Consider the following 25,223-nt stretch of genomic DNA (forward strand, 5'->3'; position numbering starts at 1 on the left):
TAATATTTAATAAAACATTTAAACTTCATTGACCTTGGTATCATCCCATCAACGTATGCATCAATATGTGGAGCCTCCTGAATGTGGGTCAATATGAAAAATGTGTTCATCATATGATGCACAATGTTTGCTCACCACTCACGAGTGACTCCATATGGACCATATGTTGTTTGTGTCTCCAGCTGATGTCCAAACGCGTGAATCATTGAACGCTTAAAATAAAATATTTATCGTATTGAGTGCAAATAATTAGATGAACATAGCATTTTGTAGTAGAATTCTGGTAGTAAAATCATCACGTGCATGACTGCTCTGTAATGTAGTTGATTTCAATTGTGTGCTTCTGTGTGTGTGTGTGTTTTATCAATTTAACACTGTGAAGGGGCCAATTTCACAGTAAAGGTTTCATGTTTTCATGTTGTGTGTCTGTGTGTGTGCTTGCGTGCTTGCGTGTGTCGAGGGCTTTTTAGAACACGTGGTTATGTAATAAAGGTCAATGTCACTTAAAAGGTTTGGCGGCTCTGGCCTGGTTAAGCACAGACAGATCAGCCATATTCAATAAAGTGAGAACACACACAAACACACACACACGCACACACACACTTCTTCAGTCTCATTATCATACATGCTGGAGTTTATTCTTTTTTCATTTTCTTGAACAACTATTGAACAAATAGAAACTATCAAACATCACATTGATATGTTCAATCTTGGTTTCATCCCTTATCACTTTATATAAGTTGTTTGATTGAAGTCATTTGTACATATTTAAAGCCAGCAAATGTCACAAAGTGTGACATAATTGATCAGAACCAAAGGTGAAATCATTAAATGTTACCAAGATAGTAAAAATAAGTAGCTTTTGACCGAATTACTCTTTATTTCCACCAGGGCGACGTATTTCTTTTAATTGCAATTATCCTCTATTTGTAGTAATAATTCATAAAACACTGTTCGCGTGTTCTAAGCCCCGCCTCTCTGGCTTCAACTCGAACTGAACGGCCAGGGAAACTTACTCAAACGTGTAACTTCATTCTCCAAGCGCAGCTGCACTCGTTTAGAGCCGTATATACTGCTCAAGAACCAGTGAACTTTGACACAATGCCTAAGTGTGACCGTCACAACATTAGAAACGCTTTTCCTCTCACAGTGTAAGTAAGTAAGTAAGTAAGTAATATTTATTTATATAGCGCTTTTCGAGACCAGGGTCACAAAGCGCTTAGACAATCAAAACAATACTCAAAAAAGTACATACTTTAAAGATCAAGATAATACTGAGAACAACACAGGAGTTCGAGAAATTCAAGGAAAAGCCTGAACAAATAGAAACGTCTTAAGGTGTTTCTTAAAGGAGTCAGTAGACTCCATCAAGCGCAAAGAGAGAGGAAGATCGTTCCAAAGCTTAGGAGCAACAGCCTGAAAAGACCAAAGTCCTGAGCCGTGTGCGTGGAACCATAAGTAGATTCTGATCCACAGACCTCAGAGCCCGAGTTGGGGTGTAAGGCTGGATCAGATCAGTGATGTAAGGAGGAGCCTGACCATGAATAGCTCTGAAAGTAAGAACCAGAATTTTAAAGTTGATCCTGAAAGAAACTGGAAGCAAGTGAAGAGTTTTAAGGATCGGAGAAATGTGAGTTCTCCTACTTGAGCAGGTCAGAATTCTTGCTGCAGAGTTCTGAATCAACTGCAGACGAGACAGCTCCTTCTTGTTAAGACATGAAAACAAACTGTTACAATAGTCCAGACGAGAAGAAACAAACGCATGGATTACAAGCTCCAGATCATGTTCCGACAACATTTTCCTAATGTTGTCGGAACATTATATTATATATAATATATACACGTATATATCGTCATAGAATAAAATCAACAGCTGTTACAGCTCTAATCTGCTGCCATTGATATGAGACATGAACTCATGGATGGACTCGTTTGCGAGAAGTTGCAGTTCTTTTGAAAATCAAAATATATTTTCAAAATCAACTGTATTTTCGGTAAAGCATTTTCGTTAATGGAATTTCCACTGTATTCCATGTATAGAAATCGAGTCAACAAGTGTGGAAATGGTGTTTGTGAGTCGTTTGGCAGGATGATGGTTCCCTTCAAGAAGGTTGATAAAAAAGTGTGTCATCTACAGAAAGATTAAGGTAAAACTGCAATTATAGACGGACACATTTCACAGTCCAGAGATAGATTTCAAAGTTTTGTTCATGTCTAGATTAAATCTGCCCGGTGAGCTCTTCTACGAGACATTTAACACATAAGACAAGCATTTGGCTTTAATGGATACATTTTCCGTCACAGCGATAAATGATAGTTTGAATCAAACAAAATAAGTAAAGTGATACAAAGACAAAGAAATCAAAATGACGAATGTTCCTCTTCAGCTGAAGCATATACAACGGTATCGGCTTCCACAAAAGGGGATCAGGTACCACCTGAATTCTCTGAACTGGTTCTCCTGTGGCTGCTGTTTTCCTGCCATTGTGAGGGAAAAGAGGATTTCCAGGAAAGTCAGTCTGATGTCCGGTGATGTTTTCAAAAGGTGCTCTCCTCAGGTGAGAGCTTCACACTGAGCCGCGGAAGTCATCCTTGTCACCGACGCTCATATAATCCTGCACGCTTCTGGCTAAAACACATGTGACAATGATCCCCCTGCAGCTTCTTCACCTCCTGCCTGCTCCTGTTAGCTCCTTTTCACCCGAGCGATGTGACACATGGAGCCTCCTGAATGTGGGTCAGCACCAAATGACTCAAGAGTTTAACAGTTTAGCAGATCTATTTTTGGTAACTGGACTGTTATCAGCGAGCTGGCAGAGGCTTGAGATTTGAAATGAGGAACTTCATATCTGTGATTGGTTTTGATGTGTCTAATGAACAGGTCTTGTCTGAAAACGTTGCTTTTTTTAAACTCACCTACATTTCTCTGCTTTGATGTGCGATCCAATCACAGGTACAAAGGAGGTTTCGAGGGAAGCGCAATCAAAATAATTACGATTGAAATGATGAATGAACTGAGTCCTCAGACATTCAGGGGTCCTCAGACGAGAGCCACTTACTTAACGGAGGTTGACCTGTACATTAAATAGTGAGTCCTGTGGAGTCCTACAGCTGCAGCTCAGATGAAGTATTGTGTTTGTTTGATGCAGATAATGGTTGATTCGGTCTTATTTAGAGACATTGAGAAGTTCATACATCCACAAGTGAATCATCATCTTAGATCATCTTTCAGATCCACTCCATGTGGTTTAACTAGTCCTGCTGATAAAATTGTGAAAAGTGGATTTCTCGTGACCAGGTTTTAACCTTATGTCCTGTACCTTATTCTGTGAATGTTGGTCCTTTGATCAATACTCAGTACTGAGAACTTGAAGAACTTTTAGCACATATGTGAGAACACTCCTGCAGAGTGTCGTAGTTAAGAAAATCGAAGCCCACACTATAGAAAAAAAATTAAAAAAATATATATAAAAACTATGTTACGAAGACTAATAAGTGGGGATTCAGGACAGCTCCAGAGCCGACGTCCGATTTGAGAAATATAAAAATGAATGATGCAAAACTAATTTGTGCATTTGAAGGTGAGAGAAATTGAACTGGCATGTAATGGCAATTAGTGTCTTGCTCAAGGGCACTTCTACAAGCGTACATGAACAGAGTATCACAAGTTATCCACCCATGAATAAAGACATTAATAAAAGAGTGGACACTGTTTAGTCTCTTGTTACAAAATAATTTATACCCCACGGGTGTTCCTGAGAAAGACAAGTAGAGTATCTGTCAGTTGAATTTGGTTAGTAAGCCTTCAATACCCTTCCTACCGGCTCTCAGGTCAGACCACTAGATTCCGTGCATTATGGGGGAAATGTGGCTGTTCCAGATGTTTTTCCAAGATAAGCATAAAAGAGAAGATGTGGTGAGAAGATTTCTGTGATTTTCTCCCTCAGGAAGAGAGAGGGACAGGGTCCGTGGACAAACTACAATAAGCCCTGAGGGGTGGGCGTGGACTAGAGAGGCTCAGCAGCGGGACAACTCAAAGTGCATGAAGAAAAAAAGGACGATCTCAGAAATACACAAATCTATTAACTCAGAGAAAAGCCTGCGGAGAAACACATCTTAAGAATTCACCTTACATCAAACGTAGGGCTGACGACAGCTGTTAACTCTTTAGCAGAAATGTATGACACAATGAAAAAATGAAATTTCATTTTCACTTTTTAAACAGTGAAGGTCTCCAGAAATTGAAGGAGCAGGAAGCTATCCCTCTCCTGTGCTACACTTAAGTTCCCTCGTCGCCCATATTTCTTTTGATCTTCATCTTGATCTTTCTTCACAGACATCTTTTCAAAGTGTTTTTAAAACCCTTTTCAGACTTTGAACAGGAACTAATGAAAACATAAATTGCCTGACTTACTCACATGTTTCCTCATGACGATGTTTTATTACTTTATAAGTTTCCCCCCCGTCTAAAATCTCGGCAAACAAGTGGTTACGAGAGCAGAGTCCATTATGACGTAATAATGGCTTCGCTCCTCCTACAGCCAGCTGTAATCCCTCCCCGCTTTGTTTATACAACGGGTCCCTTGGAGGTAGAGACTTCAGAGATAGATGACGCACGCTGACAAACCTCGATGCTTGACCAATCACAGAAAAGTGGGTGTGTCTATGGTAAACAGGATTTAATCTCCAGAATAACAGTGTTTTCAGTGGGTGCGGTTTAAGCACATTTTCTTATCTAAATACTTCAATGAAGTTTTGTACAAACAGACACATACTGATGATACAATAGAGTCCAACATCTATTTAAGACACACTTAAGTTAACACTTTAGTTTCCCTTTTAATAACTCAAAGCACAAGAAACTAAAGTTAAAAAGGTGATATTAAAGTGATAATGGATACGGCATTGACCCTGATAAGACGAGTGACCTGGTCACAGTGAAAGCTGTTTGTAAACAGGAAGTTTTCCACAGAATCAATAACGTGTGCATTCACCACGTCAACGGCAGCATCACTTTCAGTGACCTAAACATGGTTGCACGCAACCTCACCGGTGGAAGGGAACAACTGGGGGCGGATTTGGCAGCTCACAGCAATTAATTAATGAGTTTGCTGTAATTTAGGATTGATTTCTTCCACAGCGCTATTGAGCGCTTCTCTCGCTGTGACGTACCAGCCTCACGTTGTTCATTAACTATGCTTGCAGTTGTCATTAACTAACCTTACACAGTGTGACTCTCGTTTAATGAGCCAGATAGTCAGATGAATCCTTGAGAGGAAGTTCAGCAACACTTTTTGTCATCTGTATGATATGTGCTGTGCTCAAGTATTTGCCCTCCTGTTACAATATAAATGTATTTTTGTTATTGATGAAACAAAAGGGTAAAACAAACAAAATAATAGATTAAAGCTATTGATCATGTGTTAGTGGTCGACTACTTAAACGTCATCTCTGTAGAGATTTAAGTAGAAAATTAAAGTTTCTTTCTAGATAAAGGTTGAAGGTTTATTTTGATTCAGTTATAAACCTTAAAATAAAATAAAAATCAGAATTAATTTGGTTGAAATGGCTCTACTCTCTCTAGTGTAGTATAAGTACAGTTGGCATCATGACTGTGAAGAACAGGTGAGAGAGAGAAAAAAAACCGACAGCTCTAATCTTTTCTAATCTCAATAGAGGGATTGAGGAAGGAGTGACCCTCGTCTCTTCAGATTGAAAATGTGTGAACAGCGTCAGTTGGCTCCATCCCTGACTGATAATGAGCAGATTATGCTGGAAAGAAGTTGGTGGATGCCGGTCTAGTTTGGGGGATAATGGCTGGAAGTTTGAGTAATAGGATGCAAAACTTGAAAAGTGGGTCAACAAAACATAAGCAGGGAGGAGATGAGTACACCGGCAGCACATGAACTGTTGGAAAATGTGCCTTATAAACATATCTATTCACTCTAATCAGACTTCTGGACTTCTTCTGAGTTTGTTATATAAATACACATTATATATATATATATATCCACCGCGAAAACTCACTTAATCGCTGGAAGAAAAGTGCAGTTTTTTGTCGCAGATTAAAAGTTCAAATCAGCAATTTGTTTGAGGGACGAGCCAAGAGATGAGTATGCTGCTGCCGGAGGCGACACGTGGCAGTGAGTCAGAGAGGATGGAAGACAAACGGTGGGTTTAAAGAGACAGATTTGGGGCTCAGTTTTGGAGCAGGGAAGGAGTGACGAAGAGAAAGTGATATGCATGTGCAGAGGAGAATGTTGTTTTTCGGTGCAGGATGTAGATGTTGTAGGTGGGATCATTCTATTTCAGCCAGCACAACCCGGAGCTGGTGACTAAAAATGCTAATGTAGAGGAACCCGGAGTGGGTCGGGTCTCTCGGAGGAACTAATCCTCATCCTGGTCTGTTTCTAATCTGGAATGTGCCACAGCATCTGGAAAACCCAATATAGTAAATGCTTGATTTCTTTTTTTTTTAGGGGATTTTTTAGGGATTCAGATTAAGCTGAGAGAAAAAGTATCTCCACTGTGGTGGTCGGTCTTAAGTGTATCAAATTCATATTTTGTATTAATGCTTTCTGTTTGAGTGTCATCTCCTGTTATACACCTTACAAAGAGCATCATTTATGTCTGGCCTGTTTGTACTCATCAGTATGTGTTTCTTTTTGTATAAAACTCTCTTTTCATTGCAATATTTACATAAGAAAATGTGCCGCCCACTGAAAACAATTTAGGTTTAGTCACTGCATTTCATCAATCCGGTAGGTCTCCACCTCCATAGACTTGTTTTATAAACAAAGCAGGGAGTGATAACAGCTGGCTGGAGGAGGCGTGAAGACCATTATAACATCATAATGGTTTTTGCTCTCGTAATCCTCTGTTCGCTGAGACTACAGACGGGAAATATAAAAGTAATACTGTCAATGTATCCATCAGCCTAGTAGGCACATGTGACAAAGAGGCTAAAGCTACCATAAGCTCGGGCTCTTAGGTCTGTGGATCACAATCTTTTGATGGTTCTGGGCACACACTACTGGACCAGAGGAGAGAAATCCTCCTTATGCTCCTAAGCTTTGGAACGATCTTCCTCTCTCTCTGTGTTTGATGGATCTACTGACTCCTTCAAGAAACATCTTAAGACATTTTTGTGCAGTCTTTTCCCTGATTTTCGGGGATCAACGTTCTAACACTGGCTCCTATTTATTTACAACCTCCCTGCTGGGCCTGTTCAGCTGCCAAAACAATCTAGGGTGTGTGTGTGTTTTTGCCTACCTGTGTGTTTGTGTTTGTGTTTGAATGCGTGTGGTATTGAGGGTAAAGAGATGAGCTTGGCTGGCATAGCTGTGGCTTCTGAATTATTGATCAAGGCATCCCTGTAAAATCAGCAAATTCAAGAGGGAAATGAGTTTATTCAGAGTGAGCCGCGATCATGTATCGGATTTAGAAGTGGGTTGGAGGTCGTCCCAAACCAGCTCCCAATTGAAATGATGCATAGGTGTGTGTTTAAGATAATCTTATCTCAAATTAAAAAAAAGACGATGAGCCCAGAGTCCAAACTGGAACATATTGCAGGAAATGTTGTCCATATGTTTGACAGCCGCCAGTCCTGTGTTAACAGCTGACGGGCGCTCAGCTGGAAGGATGAGGAAATATGTCGGAACACAAGGAATATTTCTCAGTAAGAAGAAACTAATGGACACAACTGCAATTCTATATTGATGATGGATTACAGTTTTGTACATAAAAACACATTTCTCTTCAACTGTGGTCATGCTTTCTAGATGATTGTTTATGTAACAAAAATAAATCTATAGATAATGTAACAATGAATCTATAGCATCACGCTGTAGGTTGTGAGATACTCCTTTTCTAACCATCAATGATCACACTAGGGGCCAAAAGTCTGAATCGAGGGCCGACAATTATTGTCTTTTCATTCTATGAGACTTAATCTACTTTAATCATCCGTGTGTTTGTCCAACATCACTTATAGAAAGTCTTCTGTGTTCCGTATTTTATCTAAAACACTGGCATCATAACAACATGAACTATCGGGCCACATAAAATGATTTGGGCTTCGACTTGGACTCATGAATCACTGTACTCTTACTCAGTGTGTCAAAACTCAGAGGCGTGCTCGAAGAGACGGAGGAATAATTCATGTGCTGATCTTCTAGGACACTAACAGACCTGCTGAAGCAGCAGGGACCGGAGGTGAGTACAGTGGAGAACACCGTGACCACCTCGCCTGACGAAGGACGAGCCAACGGAGTCTCCACCAGGATGCTTCGAAGCAGAAGTGGTGAGTCCTCGAATCACTGAGCACTTCACCATCACACACAGGTCACAGAGAAACGACTCTGTTAATGTTCTTTGTGTTTTTACTAGATGTAATAAATCGGTGTTAAGAATGCCAGGGATCTGGGCCTCTGGCACATTTTGATCCACATTAACTATTATTACATAGTTATTCTCACACCGAGTAGTGTGCGAGAAAATATAGCTTTAGGTTTAACAATAATTTTATGCAGTTAAAGAAATAACGTTTTTGGCTTTTATTAATTATTTTCCATACATATTCTCAATACTAATGTTTATTCATTAGATATTTTAAACATTATACAACAACTTTATAGAACTCTTTTCTTGTTTTGTTCTTACTTTTCAATGTATTTTTTCTTTGTTTTTTTTGTTTTTTTTTGTTTTTATTTTGTCCAACATTGTCTAAACTCTGGTCCTTGTCAGTAGCACTGCAGCCTTTCAGAATTTTGAACGCTTTATTCTAGTTTGAGGCAACAAGAGGGAAACAGTGTCCTTTCTATATAAATTTGTTCTTTCTGTGCATCTGTATACTATAAACACTCCGGTTTCCTCCTACAGAGTTTGATCAGGTAAAAAATCCAGTGTGTCCCAGCTACAAATAGGTTCCTTTTAAGGAAATAATACATTAAAAACAAATGATGAATGAACATGAATTAAAACCCATGCATAACGACAGTTATTCTAACAAGCCATTCCTCATCGTGCGACTCTTCACACGTGTTCCACGTATGCACACGTACATTCCATTAAAATTAACATACAACACTCAAGACTGTTTCATTTCAAGAATGACACTTTCGTCCTTCACTTGGAGGAGATCCCACAAAACATGTAGATTTGAAGCATAAAAAAACGTGTCCTTGGAATAAATATATACATTGTTTTTTATTAAACTAGGTTAAGTTTACACACTTAAATAGTGGAAATTAACTTTTTTATTATTTTGTTCGTCAGTGTCTCAGTTTTAGTCTCTTTAGTGTGACTAAATGCTGGAGCGGGACGGTTAGAAATTGAGGTTCCAGATCAAAGAACAAAATAACAAATGAAAATGTGTAACGACGGGGTCTGATCGAGATAATTTGGAGGGAGAAGATGTTTCGGAGTGTTATTGTTATCAGCCTCTTTAATAATTAAAAGCACAATTGTTCCATCTAAGTTTAACTAGGCTTCCACTGACGGGGAAATAAGGTCAAAATACAAGAATTAGTAAGACCTGTAAAAAATAACAACAACTTGAATGATAATTCAAATGACATCGTAGTTTTTAACATCAGCTGTAGGTTCCCAGTGTTTCAGGCACAGATTGATAGACGAGAGGACATCGCTGGATCGTCCAGATGAAACTGAAGTCAGGAAACTAGGTTACGAAATATCTTTTCAATCTCCATGTTGTTGTGTGAGATTTGAATCATATTGTGAGAGAACATTCAAATTAGCTTTGTAAGTGGAACACATGCTTGTTGCACGTGCACTACCGATGTACACCACACACACACACACACACACACAAATACATGCTAACACACACACACAGTGATTACTATGTTAATGTAGGCAGGAGCTTCCCTGAGGGTGAATTTGCCATTTCCTACACGCCAGTTACAGCAAGACTTTTACGTCACAGACCAGGTACTTGTTTCTGTTCAGTCTTTAAATAACACTCCAACGCCAAACTGACCCACGCAGGTTTATGCATCATGTGGAGAATGTAAAGTGTATTTAACGACGCTTTCATCATTGATTATACACACCCTAATAAGTCCGATGAGTCATGACGATTCATGAAACCGGATAGATAAAAGGAAGATTATTTTTGTGTCTCATAGCTCCATACTGTGAAATTATGTTGATGCAGGCAAGCATACCATTTCCTCATGAAAATGAAGGTAAAAAAAAACGTCATCAAAAAAATGACTCATACATCAACAACGTTTGTTCAATAAAGTTCACTTAAGTCCAAAACCCTGATCCGTCAGCAGTTCTCTCTTGTTTGAGTTTATTTTGTTTGTAGTTTTGCACTCGCACACCGGCAACAGAAACCTTTTTAAATTTTAAAAGTCATCAAAGAATGTGTCGAGATGTGATTTGGGAAGAAAATGCAAATCAATTATTTATATTCAAAGTTTATTCTGAATCTTCCTCATTAGATTCTTACATCAAGTTAGTGTTATGATCAATTTAAGACGCAAGAAAGTGTCATTTCCTTTGTTTAACTGATCCATGGAGCCCACGGGAAGCAGCTTTGAAATCCAACAAGCTGAAGAAGAACTCTTATAGGAATGATGGGAGTGGGATGCTAGTACTTGTGTACAGTACTCCAAACACATCGTTATGTTAAGAACTACATACTTTTACAATACATACTAGCAAGATTAAGTTCAGTGTTTAATATCAAGTTACTTAAAACTTCACGAGTATTTTTCTTATCATGAGGAAAGCGGCAATACGAATTTCATTTTAATATTATGTTGATGTTATATAAACTCTTATAACACGTTCCAGTTGTTGCATTGCATCATGGGACTTATAGTAGTGGTGGAAGACCTTGTAACTCACAGACTATAATTAACACATCAAATGGCATCAAAGGCAACTGAAAAAGAACAAGCTCAGATGTTAAGAGATTCAAGACGCACCTTAATGTAAATATATTCTGATGTTAGCCCAGGTACTAGATACCGTTCATGTACTGGGAGTGGTGCATTCATTGATAAATTCTCTGAGGCCCAAATTCTATTTAAATAATGATTAAAATCTCTCCAGTTAGCCACAATCTAAAAACAAACATGTCATTTGCAAAACCGTGTCGAGCAACATTTTGACAATTGATGTGTCGTGGTTTTCTAAATGAATCCTTATCTAACTTGTTTCTTCCTCCAGAAAAAAGCCCACTGGGTGTCTGCATTACATTTGAATATTAGATTTGACAACAGTTGAGCTCGGTGCCAAAGACAGATCCAAAAATATCCAAGCGTCACTTCTGCTCACGCTCTGAGACGTTGACGGTTGTGAAGACTCAAGTCTACCTGAAGGCGACTACATTCACACAGAGATGCAATCATGTTCTGACTCATTATGTAACACAATTCAAATACAAGTCTAGTAAATACTGATGCTAGTGTAAATATAGTTTATAAAACTGAAGACAAAAATGTTCTGAACGAGTAAGAGTGGTTTAAGTTGAGGGAGCAGTTGAGTTGAGAAAAACATGGTTAATAATGTTTTGTAATTAATGATTGATGTACCAAAATATATGATCATTCTCTGACAATACACATTCAATTGTATTAATTTCACAAATATGTGATATGGCAGAATATGTAGTATATATAGTAGTCTATGGCGGTGGAGGGTTTATTTTATTAATTATAATATATACAATTCTTTCAGTTGTGATGAGCTGACTGACAGATACAGTTAAAGAAGAGTCTTAATGGAGAAAGTAACGACCCAGAAAGAAGATAAAAAACATTTCAAATGTCTAATAATGGCGGGAGATTATTGGGGAGAGTGCAGACGGGGTGGAAAAAGACGGGGACCATTCATTCATTGGACAGAAGCGAGACCTGCCATGATGTAGGTTTAGAACTCCAACACAAAGAAGATAATCAGAGCCTGGAAGGGTTGAAGACGCTCGAGGATATGAGGATATGAAAGGGACTGATCAAGTGGAGAATTTAGAAGATGATGATGTCTTTTTAGTTTATTTAAATGTTATTTACCATGATGCTCTGGTCTAATCTGTCGTAGATGAACATGTTGTTTATAATTTATATAGGCAGTGTCAGCTCTTGATTCTAAAATACAATCCTAATTGAGCCTGACAGAGAAAGTGGGGCACCAGATGGATTACACAGCCTGAAAACCGATGAGCACTATTGGTTTTTCCATGCTAGGAGACATGGCAGCGGCTTTTGGAAAGAGCAATTACGCTGATTAATTGAGCTTGTTTTACTGAGCGATGGAACTGTGTGGGAAATAAGTGCGGACAAGTGTTGTGTTGCGGGGCTAAAGATTCTAAACAAACATGTGAAATTCAAAGATGACAGGGAGACGTTTGAGCCTAACACTCCAGTCAGAGACCATATCAAGCTGCAAGCAACAGGCGCTGACCTATTTATCAACCACTGCAGAAGTAGCGAGTGAAACGTCGGTCAAATTTCACCTTTTAGTTTCTCCATCATCAGCGAGGTTGCTTCCTTTCAAACCCCACTAAACATCTCCAACACGACCAGTAACACGCGTGTTTGGCTCTGTCATGTAGATTATTCTGAGGGCGAGCATGTGCGAGACCCACTCAGCAGATCCCAGGGTGACGATGTGTTAAGTGTAGGTGCTCATCCCCTGTCGTCGCTCAAGTCCACGGCGACGCTGACATGTTGAGGCAGTGAAGGGAACATCATGTTGTCAGTCAGACACAAATATCTTCTGTTCCTGAGGGAGTCGAAGCAAGATCAGTCGCACACAAAAATCACTACAACCACGACGATCTATTTGGATCCGAACCCAGACTCTCGGACCAAAGTGACGTCTTAGAAAACGAGATAAGACACTTGTACAGATTGTATTAGTCACACTAGCCCAGGTTCACCTTCCTCGCCGAGGCCACTTCTAGACGAGTCGTGTCTGCATCGACCCGTGATAACATCTTGACCTTTAAAAACAAATTCAGCACAACACTAGTGTTCTGTGTTGTTTTATTTATTTTATTACAGTTTTGTTTCTTACAGTTGCCACGTTATAACCCGTGACTGTTGTCAGGAGCCATCAAGTCAAGAAAAAGAAGTAACAAATCCTCAATATTCGAAATACATAAATAAATTAAAAGAATGGATATTACTTTATCAGAAATAAACTCAATTATATCGTACAGTGGTCCCTCACCATGTCGATGTCTCACTGTTTGGCAGATTTTCTTTTTGCATACAGTACAGTACAAAATTATATATGTATTTAAAAATATACGTCTATGATTTAATCTCTGAATCCTACTTTATGAACAAGCCTACTGTGTTTTTTTTAATCCTGATGGGTCATTGAATAAAACAGCGTTATTTCTGTGTCTGGACCGTTCAAGAGACTCACGAAATAAAGTACATTGTTACAGAAGAAGGTGGGGAGGCAGCATGATCAGAGGAGCTGTAATATATTGTAGCGTTCCAGATCGACCAAACCATCAATAAATTAAAAAATAGACTGTACATTTTATTTAAATGGACGGGATATGACAGACTAGTCTGTTTAAAAAGTTCAAGCGAGTTCGCCGGGCCAGTGCGGAGTGAGCTGTCACATCAGGGCAGACTCTTCCCTCCGAATCATTTAACGGGACAAGATCACATTTGGCTCCGTACACCTTAATCACTAACCTCATTAAAATCTCAGAGAGGAAACCCATTACATAAGTCATTAAGTACATTCTGTGATCACCCGCCTGTGTTTAAAACGCTGGCCTAATGGAGGGAATAACATGTGCTGTAGCTTCAAAGGCCTTTCGACTATAACTTGAAACTCCCTAAGTTACTGTTTAATAGATCATCTTTTATACACACTCATGTTTAGTACGCACCATTTCATCACAAAAACTAAACAGCTACAGGCTGTTTGGATACAGAAAGGAGTTTTAATGATGCGTGCGCTGCTGTGCTTCACTTCCTCGGAGAGCCTGTTACCCGAAAATCACTTTTGAAGCCAATCTTGCCAATGTTTGATATAACAACATCTATATATGTATTGAAATTGTTGCCAAATATATGAGTCAAAACAACTAAGATTCAATTAAGATTCACTGTGCTACATAATCCCAAACTACAAACTACCCTATTAACAATCCTGATGGTGTGATGCCTGAGCTTCACTCAGAGTCTCTGTAGGGCCGAGATGGAAGACGTCCACGTGAGGAATCCTTTGATCCACCATTTTGATGTTTTTGCCCATCAAGAAAAAGGTAGCCATAAATGCGGAACAAAAGTGCTATTATTTAACCCTTGTAGTAAATATATTAATGCAAGATATGAGACTGAACAAAAGAGTCAATCAATGCACACTTCTATTTTTTAATTATTTTACCCCCAACAACCCATTACACACTTCAGAGGTCAACTAATGTGTTGATTTAAGTGTGTCTTAAATAGATGTTGGACTCATTGTATCATCAGTATGGGTCTGTTTTTCCCCTAGTTTTTCTGGAGATTAAATCTTGTTGACCATAACAACACCCACTCTGCTGGGATTGGTCAAGCATCAAGGTTTGTCACGCAGCTTCATCCATCCCTTGAGTCTCCACCTCTAAGGGACTCATTGTATAAACAAAGCAGGCGTGATTACAGCTGGCTGGAGGAGGAGTGAAGCCATTATTACATCATAATGGACTCTTTGGCTGAGATTTCAGACGGGGGAGAACTTTATAAAGTAATAACTTCAAAACATGGTCATGATGAGAGACTTACTGCATCTTGGGGAGGAAGAATTCAATAGCATAGCATGTTAGCTAGCACTTAAGGTTCACTTTTTTAAGATTCTTTAAGGGGCTTATGCTCATTGACAACTCCCCCACCAGATCCAATACCAATGGATTTTCTTGCTATGTAGCTTTAGGTAATACATGTGGGAATTCACTCTGTTATCTTTTATTCAAAGGATGAATTCCTGATCTTCGTGTCACTAGTTGCTGAAGCACATCCCAGCTACTTAGGGCAAGAGACGGGGGGACACACTGGAAATTTCTCTGTTACGCAGAGATTAACTATAAAGAAAATATGCACATATGAAAACGCATAAAAGGGAATTAAAGGAGATCTTATAAGACATATGAATCGTCTGCGATACATACATATTTCATTCTCACTTTGATCCAGCACAGGTTTGCGATCATTTGTCAGTCAAGCGGAGGTCTGGCAGACTTGTTCTCTCTTAATCTGCTAATAAGGCACATATTGAAGGGTCAGCAGCACAGCTGGATTATACTGCACCACTGTACACACCCACAGCTCACGGGACATCTTCAGCGTTAATCAGCTTACACGGCGGCGCCTGTGTGTGCGCCGGAGGATTGATTTGGGTTAACTCTGAGGCAAACCGGTGACACCTCTCCGCCCCCCGGACATCAACGGCACTGTAACTCATTCCCGTGCCGCCGCCCTCCACGTCTCCGCGGTTGATCTTCTAAACCCACACTTGAGTGCTAATAAGTCCTCTGAAGCTCCGGCATGTAACGAAGATCCTTCACCGGGAGTCACTCTTCATCTGCCGACTTTGAAGCTCCTGCCACGTCGTCTTCTTCCCCTTGACTTTTCTCGAATTTTTAAAAATCACGGATTCATTCCTGCACCTCGGCGGCGGCGTTTCCTCGGGCCTGCATGTGCGTGCGAGTGATTGGCACATGTGTGCCGTCCGTCCCCGAGGCAGGGTCCAGTGAGTTGGCTGCATCAGTGGACTTCATTAATGCTAGCAGCCAATGCATCACTCTCCCAGTCACTTTGTTCCATTGTTCATTAACCTCAGTTCGTTTAGCGTGAGACCGGCTGGCCGTCACTGTCGGGAACGCTGTCACAGTGAATCAGCGGCTGCGAGCAAAGCACAGACGGATGTACGACTCATTCTGTCGAGGTGGTCCTCGGCACGGCAGGATGTTTTGTATGTGGTTACAAAAGCAGCTCTTCTCCAATGAACATATTTAACAATCGTGTTATCTTTGGGTCAAGATGGCCCGAAGGCCCGAAAACAAATGTGTTTCAGGTATCCCTTGTGTTGGTGAACGACCTAACTTCTCTAAGTCATTATCTTTACAAGTATTTATTTGAAAATTAATCTAAATAAAAGAGTTTTGTGTGTATCATTCTTGAATAATTGTGTTCACTGTGTTCATTATTTTCAACACTGGTGGAAAGACCAAAGGACCCTCAGTTGACCTTTTTTAAATTCAAATTTCAAACCTTTATTCATTCCTTTGTGCCAACAATGTGTAAATCAGTAAAGCAAATGCCCTACAGCCTCCGATCCTATAGAGGGAGCTGACTTCAGGCAGTGTGATTATGTCGTGAAAGTTCAATCAACCCTGAGGCTGCAGGTTGTACAAGCAGGTCATTCTAACCCTGTCGTGTCTATGGAGACTTTGCAGTAGTATCAGTTATGAATTTGTGTGTACATGTGTGATATTGTGTGTATGTGTGTGATTTTGTGTGTACATGTCTGATGTTGTGTGTACAAGTATGATGTTGTGTGTACGTGTGTGATTTTGTGTGTACATGTGTGATGTTGTGTGTACAAGTATGATGTTGTATGTACAAGTGTGATGTTGTATGTACATGTCTGATGTTGTGTGTACAAGTATGATGTTGTATGTACATGTTTTATGTTGTATGCACATGTGTGATGTTGTGGGCACATGTGTGATGTTGTGGGCACATGTGTGATGTTGTGTGTACATGTATGATGTTGTGTGTACATGTATGATGTTGTGTGTACAAGTATGATGTTGTGTGTACATGTGTGATGTTGTGGGCACATGTATGATGTTGTGTGTACAAGTATGATGTTGTGTGTACATGTATGATGTTGTGTGTACAAGTATGATGTTGTGTGTACATGTGTGATGTTGTATGTACATGTGTTATGTTGTAGGCACATGTGTGATGTTGTGGGCACATGTATGATGTTGTGGACACATGTATGATGTTGTGGACACATGTGTGATGTTGTGTGTACAAGTATGATGTTGTGTGTACAAGTATGATGTTGTGTGTACATGTGTGATGTTGTGGGCACATGTTTGATGTTATGGACACATGTGTGATGTTGTGTGTACAAGTATGATGTTGTGGGCACATGTATGATGTTGTGGACACATGTGTGATGTTGTGTGTACATGTGTGATGTTGTGGGCACATGTGTGATGTTGTGGGCACATGTGTGATGTTGTGTGTACAAGTATGATGTTGTGTGTACAAGTATGATGTTGTGGACACATGTGTGATGTTGTGGGCACATGTGTGATGTTGTGGGCACATGTGTGATGTTGTGTGTACAAGTATGATGTTGTGTGTACATGTATGATGTTGTGGGCACATGTGTGATGTTGTGGGCACATGTGTGATGTTGTGTGTACAAGTATGATGTTGTGTGTACATGTATGATGTTGTGGGCACATGTGTGATGTTGTGGGCACATGTGTGATGTTGTGTGTACAAGTATGATGTTGTGTGTACATGTATGATGTTGTGGGCACATGTGTGATGTTGTGGGCACATGTGTGATGTTGTGTGTACAAGTATGATGTTGTGTGTACATGTATGATGTTGTGGACACATGTTTGATGTTGTGGGCACATGTGTGATGTTGTGGGCACATGTGTGATGTTGTGTGTACAAGTATGATGTTGTGTGTACATGTATGATGTTGTGGACACATGTGTGATGTTGTGTGTACAAGTATGATGTTGTGTGTACATGTGTGATGTTGTGTATACATGTGTGATGTTGTGTGCACATGTGTGATGTTGTATATATATATGTGTGATGTTGTGTGTACAAGTATGATGTTGTGTGTACATGTGTGATGTTGTGGGCACATGTGTGATGTTGTGGGCACATGTGTGATGTTGTGTATACATGTGTGATGTTGTGTGCACATGTGTGATGTTGCGTAAGAAAAAGCATTAGATGATTTCCAGCGTCTAATTGTGTTTGTCTCTGTGTCTCACCAGAACAGCACCAGCTGAACAACGTGACGTACGGTCCGTTCGGACAGGGTCTGCCTCACCCTCACAGCAACCACAGCACCGTGGGACTCAACAAGTACACTTGCCTCAAAGCTGTGGGTAAGTCTGGGAAGACACTCGCCCAGCATGTCCCTGATCTTGACCCCAGCAGGTGTTTTGACCTTTAAGGGGACTAAAGGTTGCAGCACAGGCAGGGAAACAAACATCAAGTCAGTTTTTTTATTAAACGTTACAAACAGAGGTTCGTCTTTAACACAGACTTAGTGCGCAACTCCAACAAATTATATAATATATAATCAATTACAACAATATTATGGGTTTTTTAAACCATCATTGTATCTACTTTTATTTAATGAAGTTAATTCAACACCTCAGCACTTGGAATATTTTTGACGGGACAGCAGGTGGCAGTAGCGTTCTGGTACTCGCTTGCACAATACGTCACTGTAGAGTACAAGCTTGTGCTGTCAGCTGCTTCTGCACCACAGAGAGGAACGAAGCTTCAGTTCTATTTCAGATTATCGCCAAAATATAATCATATTTTTATTGTTTATATGAAGGTAGATTTATTTTTTTGTCAATCAAAAAAATAAAATATTCATTTTTTAAAATCCTTTTTTCACTCTAATCTATATTGATGCACTTTGACATTTTTCTTATTGAAAATGTGTTTTTTTATTCAACCAATCATTTTTATTATTTGAAATCGTTGTTTGATCGAGCTACTTTTATTAATTTATTTATTCTTTATTGAAGCATCTTTTTTTGTTTTATTTATTTATTCTTTATATATAATAATAAAACAAATCTACTTTCATAGATTCACATTCCTGGGGAAATCTGTTTATTATCTGAAAGACAAAGAAAACAAACAAATAAACTTCCCAATTCTTCATTGGGCATCTGCAGAAAATCGCCTATTTGTAAAGGTCAGAGGACACTGTACGATCCATAACCTACGATAAGAGAACAAAAAATTGTCGGTTTAATTATTACCAATAACACAACTACCACAACAAAATGATGTACAGGCACATCACAGTAATGGATGGATGAGGATGGGAGAGAGGAGGGACACCCTTCGCATCCGTCTCAGGAAGTGTAGGCGCTGCTGGGCTTTCTTCACCAGGGAGGTGGTGTGAAGTGTCCAGCTATGGTCATCTGGGATGTGGACCCCCAGGGACTTGGTGCTGCTCACAACCTCCACCGTTGTGCCGTTGATGAGGAGTGGTGCGTGGCGGGGTCGGGATCTTCTGAAGTCGATGATGATTTCTTTGGTCTTGTCGACGTTCAGAAGCAGGTTGTTCACCTCACACCAGTCCACCAGGTGTTGCACATCCTCTCTGTAGGCCAGATCGTTGTCGTCCTCAGCTGAACAGTTAGGTTGGTACGCAAACGGTCCTTAACCCCCCGCTCGAAGCACCATGATGGTCGTTGTTAGTTCAATCGGGCGAACGTCATTAAGGCACGTGATGGTTGGTTTCTTGGGCACTGGGATGATCGAGGCAGACTTAAAGCACGCGGGAACAATAGCCTGGATCAGTGACGTGTTGAAGATGCCAGTTGGTCTGCGGAAAAAAAACTGTTGAGCTCATTGAGGAAGCTGATATCATCTTGGCAGGGTGTGGGTGTGGCTTGAATATATTAAATTAAATAGAAAAGCAGAATCAACATAAATAATAGAATTAAATGTAACTGTCATATATAATATTATGTATTATATAAAGTGAATATTTTGTTGAGTGAAAAAGAAAAATCTAAGAGGCAGAAATGAGAAAATAACTTCAAACAAAGTATTCAATTCTGGTGATGATTCCTTAAAAGGAATGACAGACTTAATAACTAATCGACTCTCTCATTTAGGAAGTTCATTTCAGTGAGGTGTAGAGTTTACTGGTGGGGTTCATGTCAATTATTTTGTACACATTTTTATTTTAGTAGTAAGAACTCGCTTGTATTTTTTGGTGATGTGTCCTCGTTTCACTTGTGAGATAATCCCACTCCTCACTAAAGTTTGCATCAGTATACATAGTACGGGTCACTCCCAAGGACATGGCTTTGTTTTTTAAATGTCCTACAGCCGCCGGATGTGGCAGTGGAGCGTTCTGAGGCGAGAAGAAACAAGTCAGGCTAACACGATGAAAGCTCTGCTTTAAAACTTTCAGTTTAGTGTCACTTTGTCATGAGCTTCACACGAACACAAGCCAGTGCTGAATAACTATTTATGTCACCAGCGCAGTAGGACAAACATGCATTTGTTTACTTCAATCCCTTGTTTAACTGAATATACAATACAACTAAAGGTACATTTGTTGTAAAAATATAATGATAAGAAGAAAAATATCTTATATTTGTTTATTTCAAGACACATAAGACAAACACAGGACTCCCAGAAAATCATGGAAAAACATGCACAAATAAAAATGTCTTTAATTAATTATCTTAATGTTTCTTGAAGGAGTCAGTAGATCATCAAACACAGAGTGAGAGGAAGATTGCTTCAATTTTCATGTTTGTTTTGTTTTTATTTTTGTGAATTAGTGAAATTGTGTGAGAGGGTGCTAGTGTAGTTCTGTATATGTATTCAAAAATATATATACAGAAAGATTCAAAGTTTTACGGACCAAAAAATATGAATGTTTAATATGAGCCAAACACGTTTTTATCATTTCTATTAAATATTCAAATATAATCTCTGAATTAATAATGTTAATTTACTATATTTATTTCCCCTAGTAAAGACTATAATATCTCTTCCATTGCAATATCTGAAGCTGTTCCAATAGTGTAATTTGCCCGATTTCATGTGTGTTGTCTCATTTTACAACATTGTTGTAATTTAAATAATAATTTATATTAAAGTACTTTTAAATACTTTTAACTTTTACAACTTACCCTTTGCTATAAAATTAAAAAAAAACATTGCAAAGGTGTTCTTTAATGTTGAGCAGCGATGATGGCAGAGACTGGAGCTGAGAATAAATAGCTATAGGCTTGTTAATATGGACACACTCGGTTTGTGTCCTTAAATCACAGGTATAACATTTGGCAGAAGTGTGTCAGGACAATAGCACACAAGTAGCTGAAGGCAACTCACTGCTCGACAAAACAGGTTTAATAACTTAACTAAAATATGCTGTGTGCACTTGAGGGACCCTTGTTAGTTACACCTGAAGTCCACTTAACACATATGAGGCAGTTTACAAATATATTCTTCAACCTCAGATGATCTAAAGACTCGCTTTAAGGTCAAGTTAAACTGAAGCAGTTTTATTCTTTTATATCAGAGAAATCTATGCAACCAAGCTAACCTCTGCAGTACAACTACAATACGTCATCTTCCACTAATCTTTACATACGTATCTTCGTACCTAGTTGCTAACATATTTTCAACCATGTTAGTAGGTGAGTTAATGGATATGAAGGTCAGTTAAATAAGTTGAACTGAATTCTAACCACCTCCACGGCCATGAAGAAGATTTTTTTTTAGTTTCCGATTCCAAACATGGTGTCTTGATAAATATTAAACAACTTATAATACTGTATTTTAAGATGTAGAAGTGTGAATTCAGATTAACTTTTGTCCTATACGTTCTTTCTTCTAGCCGACACTGCTTCTCGGAGCTACTACAAGAGCTTTCCCCTCATGGACTTTTCTCACTATCAGCCAGTGGCGCCTCCTGCCCTCCACTCTGCACAAGTGCAGCCCAAAGAAAAGTCCTACATCCACCAGTCGCTGCCGGCGAACCACGACCTGCACACCCCTCTCTCCATCTCCATCCCCCCCAGCCACCTGGAACATTCACGTATGCCCAAAACCACGACTCACCCTATGCTCGCCAGCTCCGCCTTCAAAGCCTGGGAGCCCGCCAGCCGTCATGTCCAGAGGCAAACGTCGGCCCCGGGCCACACTTCTGCGTCCATGCACTCGTCCCGCAGACATACGACCTACTCCACTCGAAGACAACTAAGCATAGAAAACATGCAGGATATTTTCAATCAACCTTATAGAGGAGTGTATTGTGGACCCAGGGAAGGTGCAGCTCATGGGCAACACTTTCAGGGGCAGCAGATCCAGGTGCAGCACATCCAGGGGCAGCACCCTCCACACCCCCCCTACTACCCCCAAACCAGGCCAAAAAGCTTTTCCACGCACAGTGCAACTGAGGTGACTGTTTAGGCCGAACAAACTGCTCAGCAGAGTTGGAGTTGGAGACAAAATACAAAAATTGTCGGAAGGTGTCTGGAGAACACAAAGGTTGTGTACCTTTAACAAAAGGAGATCAAAAAAGGTTTTAAGATAATCCTCAAAGTCCTCAAATGAAGGAATCAAAACAAACAGTGTCGATTTCCATCGGGTTGCCTGGAAGCTTGAGATTAGACCAAAAACAAGGTAAAAAAAAATCGTAAAAGTGAGAGGTTTTTTAATTTGGTTTGCAAGGCGTTATAAACCTCTGCCAGGATTCCTTTATAGTAGATCCTCTGTCAGCTTTGAGGTGATGACACATTGGTAGGTGTATGTAATCCTGACACTCCATTTATCAAAGCCTGTGTAACACCACTAGAAGGTCAACCTTGCGCTCGGTGCATTCACGCATTTTTAATGTGACAGGAGACGCTTGTGTGAGATGTGTTGTGGTTTATTATTTTCATCGTCCATCTGTCCTGTTGCCATACATGCAAGAAACTACACAGTGAACATACTTTGAATAAGATAACTGGACTTTAACACGGACTGGCACAGTCTACCGTTGAGGAACATAGTACCCACAAGTGTCAGGGAATCGTACCAATCACATGTCAAGGTGATCATCTCGCAAATGGGATGTTTTGTAGAGCAGTTTGTAGTCACAATGTGATGACACACACAGTCTGGTTGAAAACACAATGAAACATTTCTGGCTTCTATGTTCAGATACTGATATAAAGTTGGTGCTGGACAGTTTCTATTAACAAATCCATTGAACCAAGGCCATTCCTTGAGGAAGTCCCAGCGGACAAACATTTGGAGAAGACCCTCTACCTCATCACTTCAACCGTTTACTTGCATTGATAAACTAGGTAACTCAGGCATTTGGGTACTTTCTTCGACTATTCCTAAACAACCACTGCCAGATCATTGCAGTCCACAGAAGCTGAGACTTGATGCTCGTTTACGGTCTGTTGACCTTCCTTTTTTATTGCTTATGGTCATTAAGTTGGGTCTTGACCTGGATGCAAGCGGGTTGAAAGGATTTTCTCGAGCATCATCTGTAAAGAGGCCCTTGTATAGAGGAGATGCAGTTGAGATCAGCTGAGTCGCACATTATTCAGGATCTTCCAGATACATCTGGGACATTCTTTTAGCATTTGTTTGCTCTCAAGGATTCTTCCACTTTCGTAACAATACAGTCACAAACAGTCGGACATCTTTCTCGGTTCACCGTTTTTGACCTTCTTCTTAAAACGAGTTCCCATCTCTTGGTCTACCTCCCTCATGCTCATTTCCACCATCATGCACTTTCCATTCTGAGCCATCGGGCCGAGCGCGCAAGGACAGCATCCCCGAGGTTACATTAACTCTACGGTGAGGACAATGCCACCGTCATGTCAGTTCCCATCAACCTCCATCCTTACCAGGGAGGGCAAGAGCGAGGGCCAGAGGCCGAACTCTTTAGAAACGAGGAGAAAGGGACGAGAGACGCAAACTACATGTTTTCTTCCTGTGGGGCAGAAACAGAAAGAAGTCACTATGGATCTAGATTTCTCACTTCTACACCACTCAGATCATAACGCAAGAGTGCATGGACCTGTTTGGATGTGTATTTTCCAGCCTCCAGGCGTCTTCTCAAGGAAATGCATGAAGGCATTTTCTTGCCTGCAGCCTCAGACAAGAGCGGCTGCTGTACAATACGTGCAACAGTTGAGTGAATGTTCGCTGGACTCATTTGTGAACCTCAGGAACCTGTGTAGACGTACGATATCGCTCCTTTGTTTGATGGCAAAAAAAAAAGATACTCATCGATGTGAACTTTTTAACATTTGTTTTGTTGTCGCTTAATGATTTCCTGACGACTGTTTCCACTGAAAATAATCTTATTTTTAGAAATGTGCTTCATCGGATGTAAAACAAGTTTTATTCAAAATGGTAGCAACCTTTAAAGTGAAGGTCAATCCAAGAGCATCATAGTCCCATGAGCTTCCACATCCAAGCAAATGTTTCCAAACTCACATCCAACTCAGGATTCTTGCTATTTCCTCTGGCCAATTCCCCCAAAACATTCCGAAGTTAACTGGTAGCTCAAAATTGTAAACATGTGCGACTGTAGTTACTAAAATATGCATAAAGATGATCTGTTTTTCAGTAGAAAGTTCTGCTAGATGAGTTCATAATATTCTGCCTGGTCCAAAATCTGCATCGATCTGAATCAATAATTTTACAGGATTTCAGATTCTGAAGGCAAATGTTAATAGACTTGTTCTAAATGGAAGTCAAAAGAATGGGTATGTTTTGTGTTTCTGTCACCAAATATTTCTATTCTTGTGTTTTCTTTCGCACAAAGTAGCTGCAGTTGCTAGGTTTGTCTCGGACGAGTCGGGCTTCTTTCAACTAATATGTTATCAGCAGAGTCGTGAGCTTTGTTGTTCTTTAATTAAAGTACAAATACATGTTTAGCAGTCTAAAGCTTTTGTTGTACAACTACAATCCATCCTGTAACAAACAATAAATGACACCGTAAATTTGTATATAGAGCAAATATCAGATTTTACACTGTACATATTGTATATCCGGATTATAGAGGGTCATTTATACTTTGCTGGGATAAAAAGGGCTGCACTAGCAAAGTCTTTTGAGAAAATTAGAAGAGTTTATTTAAAAACATTTATGTTGGAACTTATTTTGTGTATATTCTTTGTGAAATGTGATACTAGGTGCATTCTCAATGTCTATATTGTGTGTTATGTTTCTTTCAATAATCGCACATTTTTTCTCCACAATTGAACAATCTGTGGTTCTGAACTTTACTGAATATTGTTGCTGGAATACACACAAGTTGGAAGTAGATGCTTTTTGCAGTTTTCGGTACAAGATGCTATTCAAGGTGTAAATTAAAGTATGTAACCCAAGCAGGCCTGGTTTCTGTACGTTACTGTACAAGTGATTTATAGCAACATGTCCAGTGACCGTCTTGTCTGTACAGGATTT

The 25,223-nt window shown here is 39.7% G+C and overlaps 1 protein-coding gene across 1 annotated transcript in view; it reads left to right on the forward strand.

The window, feature by feature from the left end:
- LOC148086191 (protein shisa-9-like) overlaps positions 1–25,223 on the forward strand; it is a 31,572-nt gene extending 6,349 nt beyond the window's left edge. Inside the window, exons 3-5 of the mRNA XM_087784377.1 lie at positions 8,178–8,302; positions 18,023–18,136; positions 21,643–25,223. Of these exons, the coding sequence (XP_087640503.1) occupies positions 8,178–8,302; positions 18,023–18,136; positions 21,643–22,217 (814 nt within the window). The 3' untranslated portion in view covers positions 22,218–25,223. The remainder of the gene's footprint in view (positions 1–8,177; positions 8,303–18,022; positions 18,137–21,642) is intronic.

Source organism: Callionymus lyra, chromosome 2 (genome assembly GCF_982586985.1).
Source record: "Callionymus lyra chromosome 2, fCalLyr1.hap1.1, whole genome shotgun sequence".
Classification (NCBI taxonomy): Eukaryota; Metazoa; Chordata; class Actinopteri; order Syngnathiformes; family Callionymidae; genus Callionymus; species Callionymus lyra.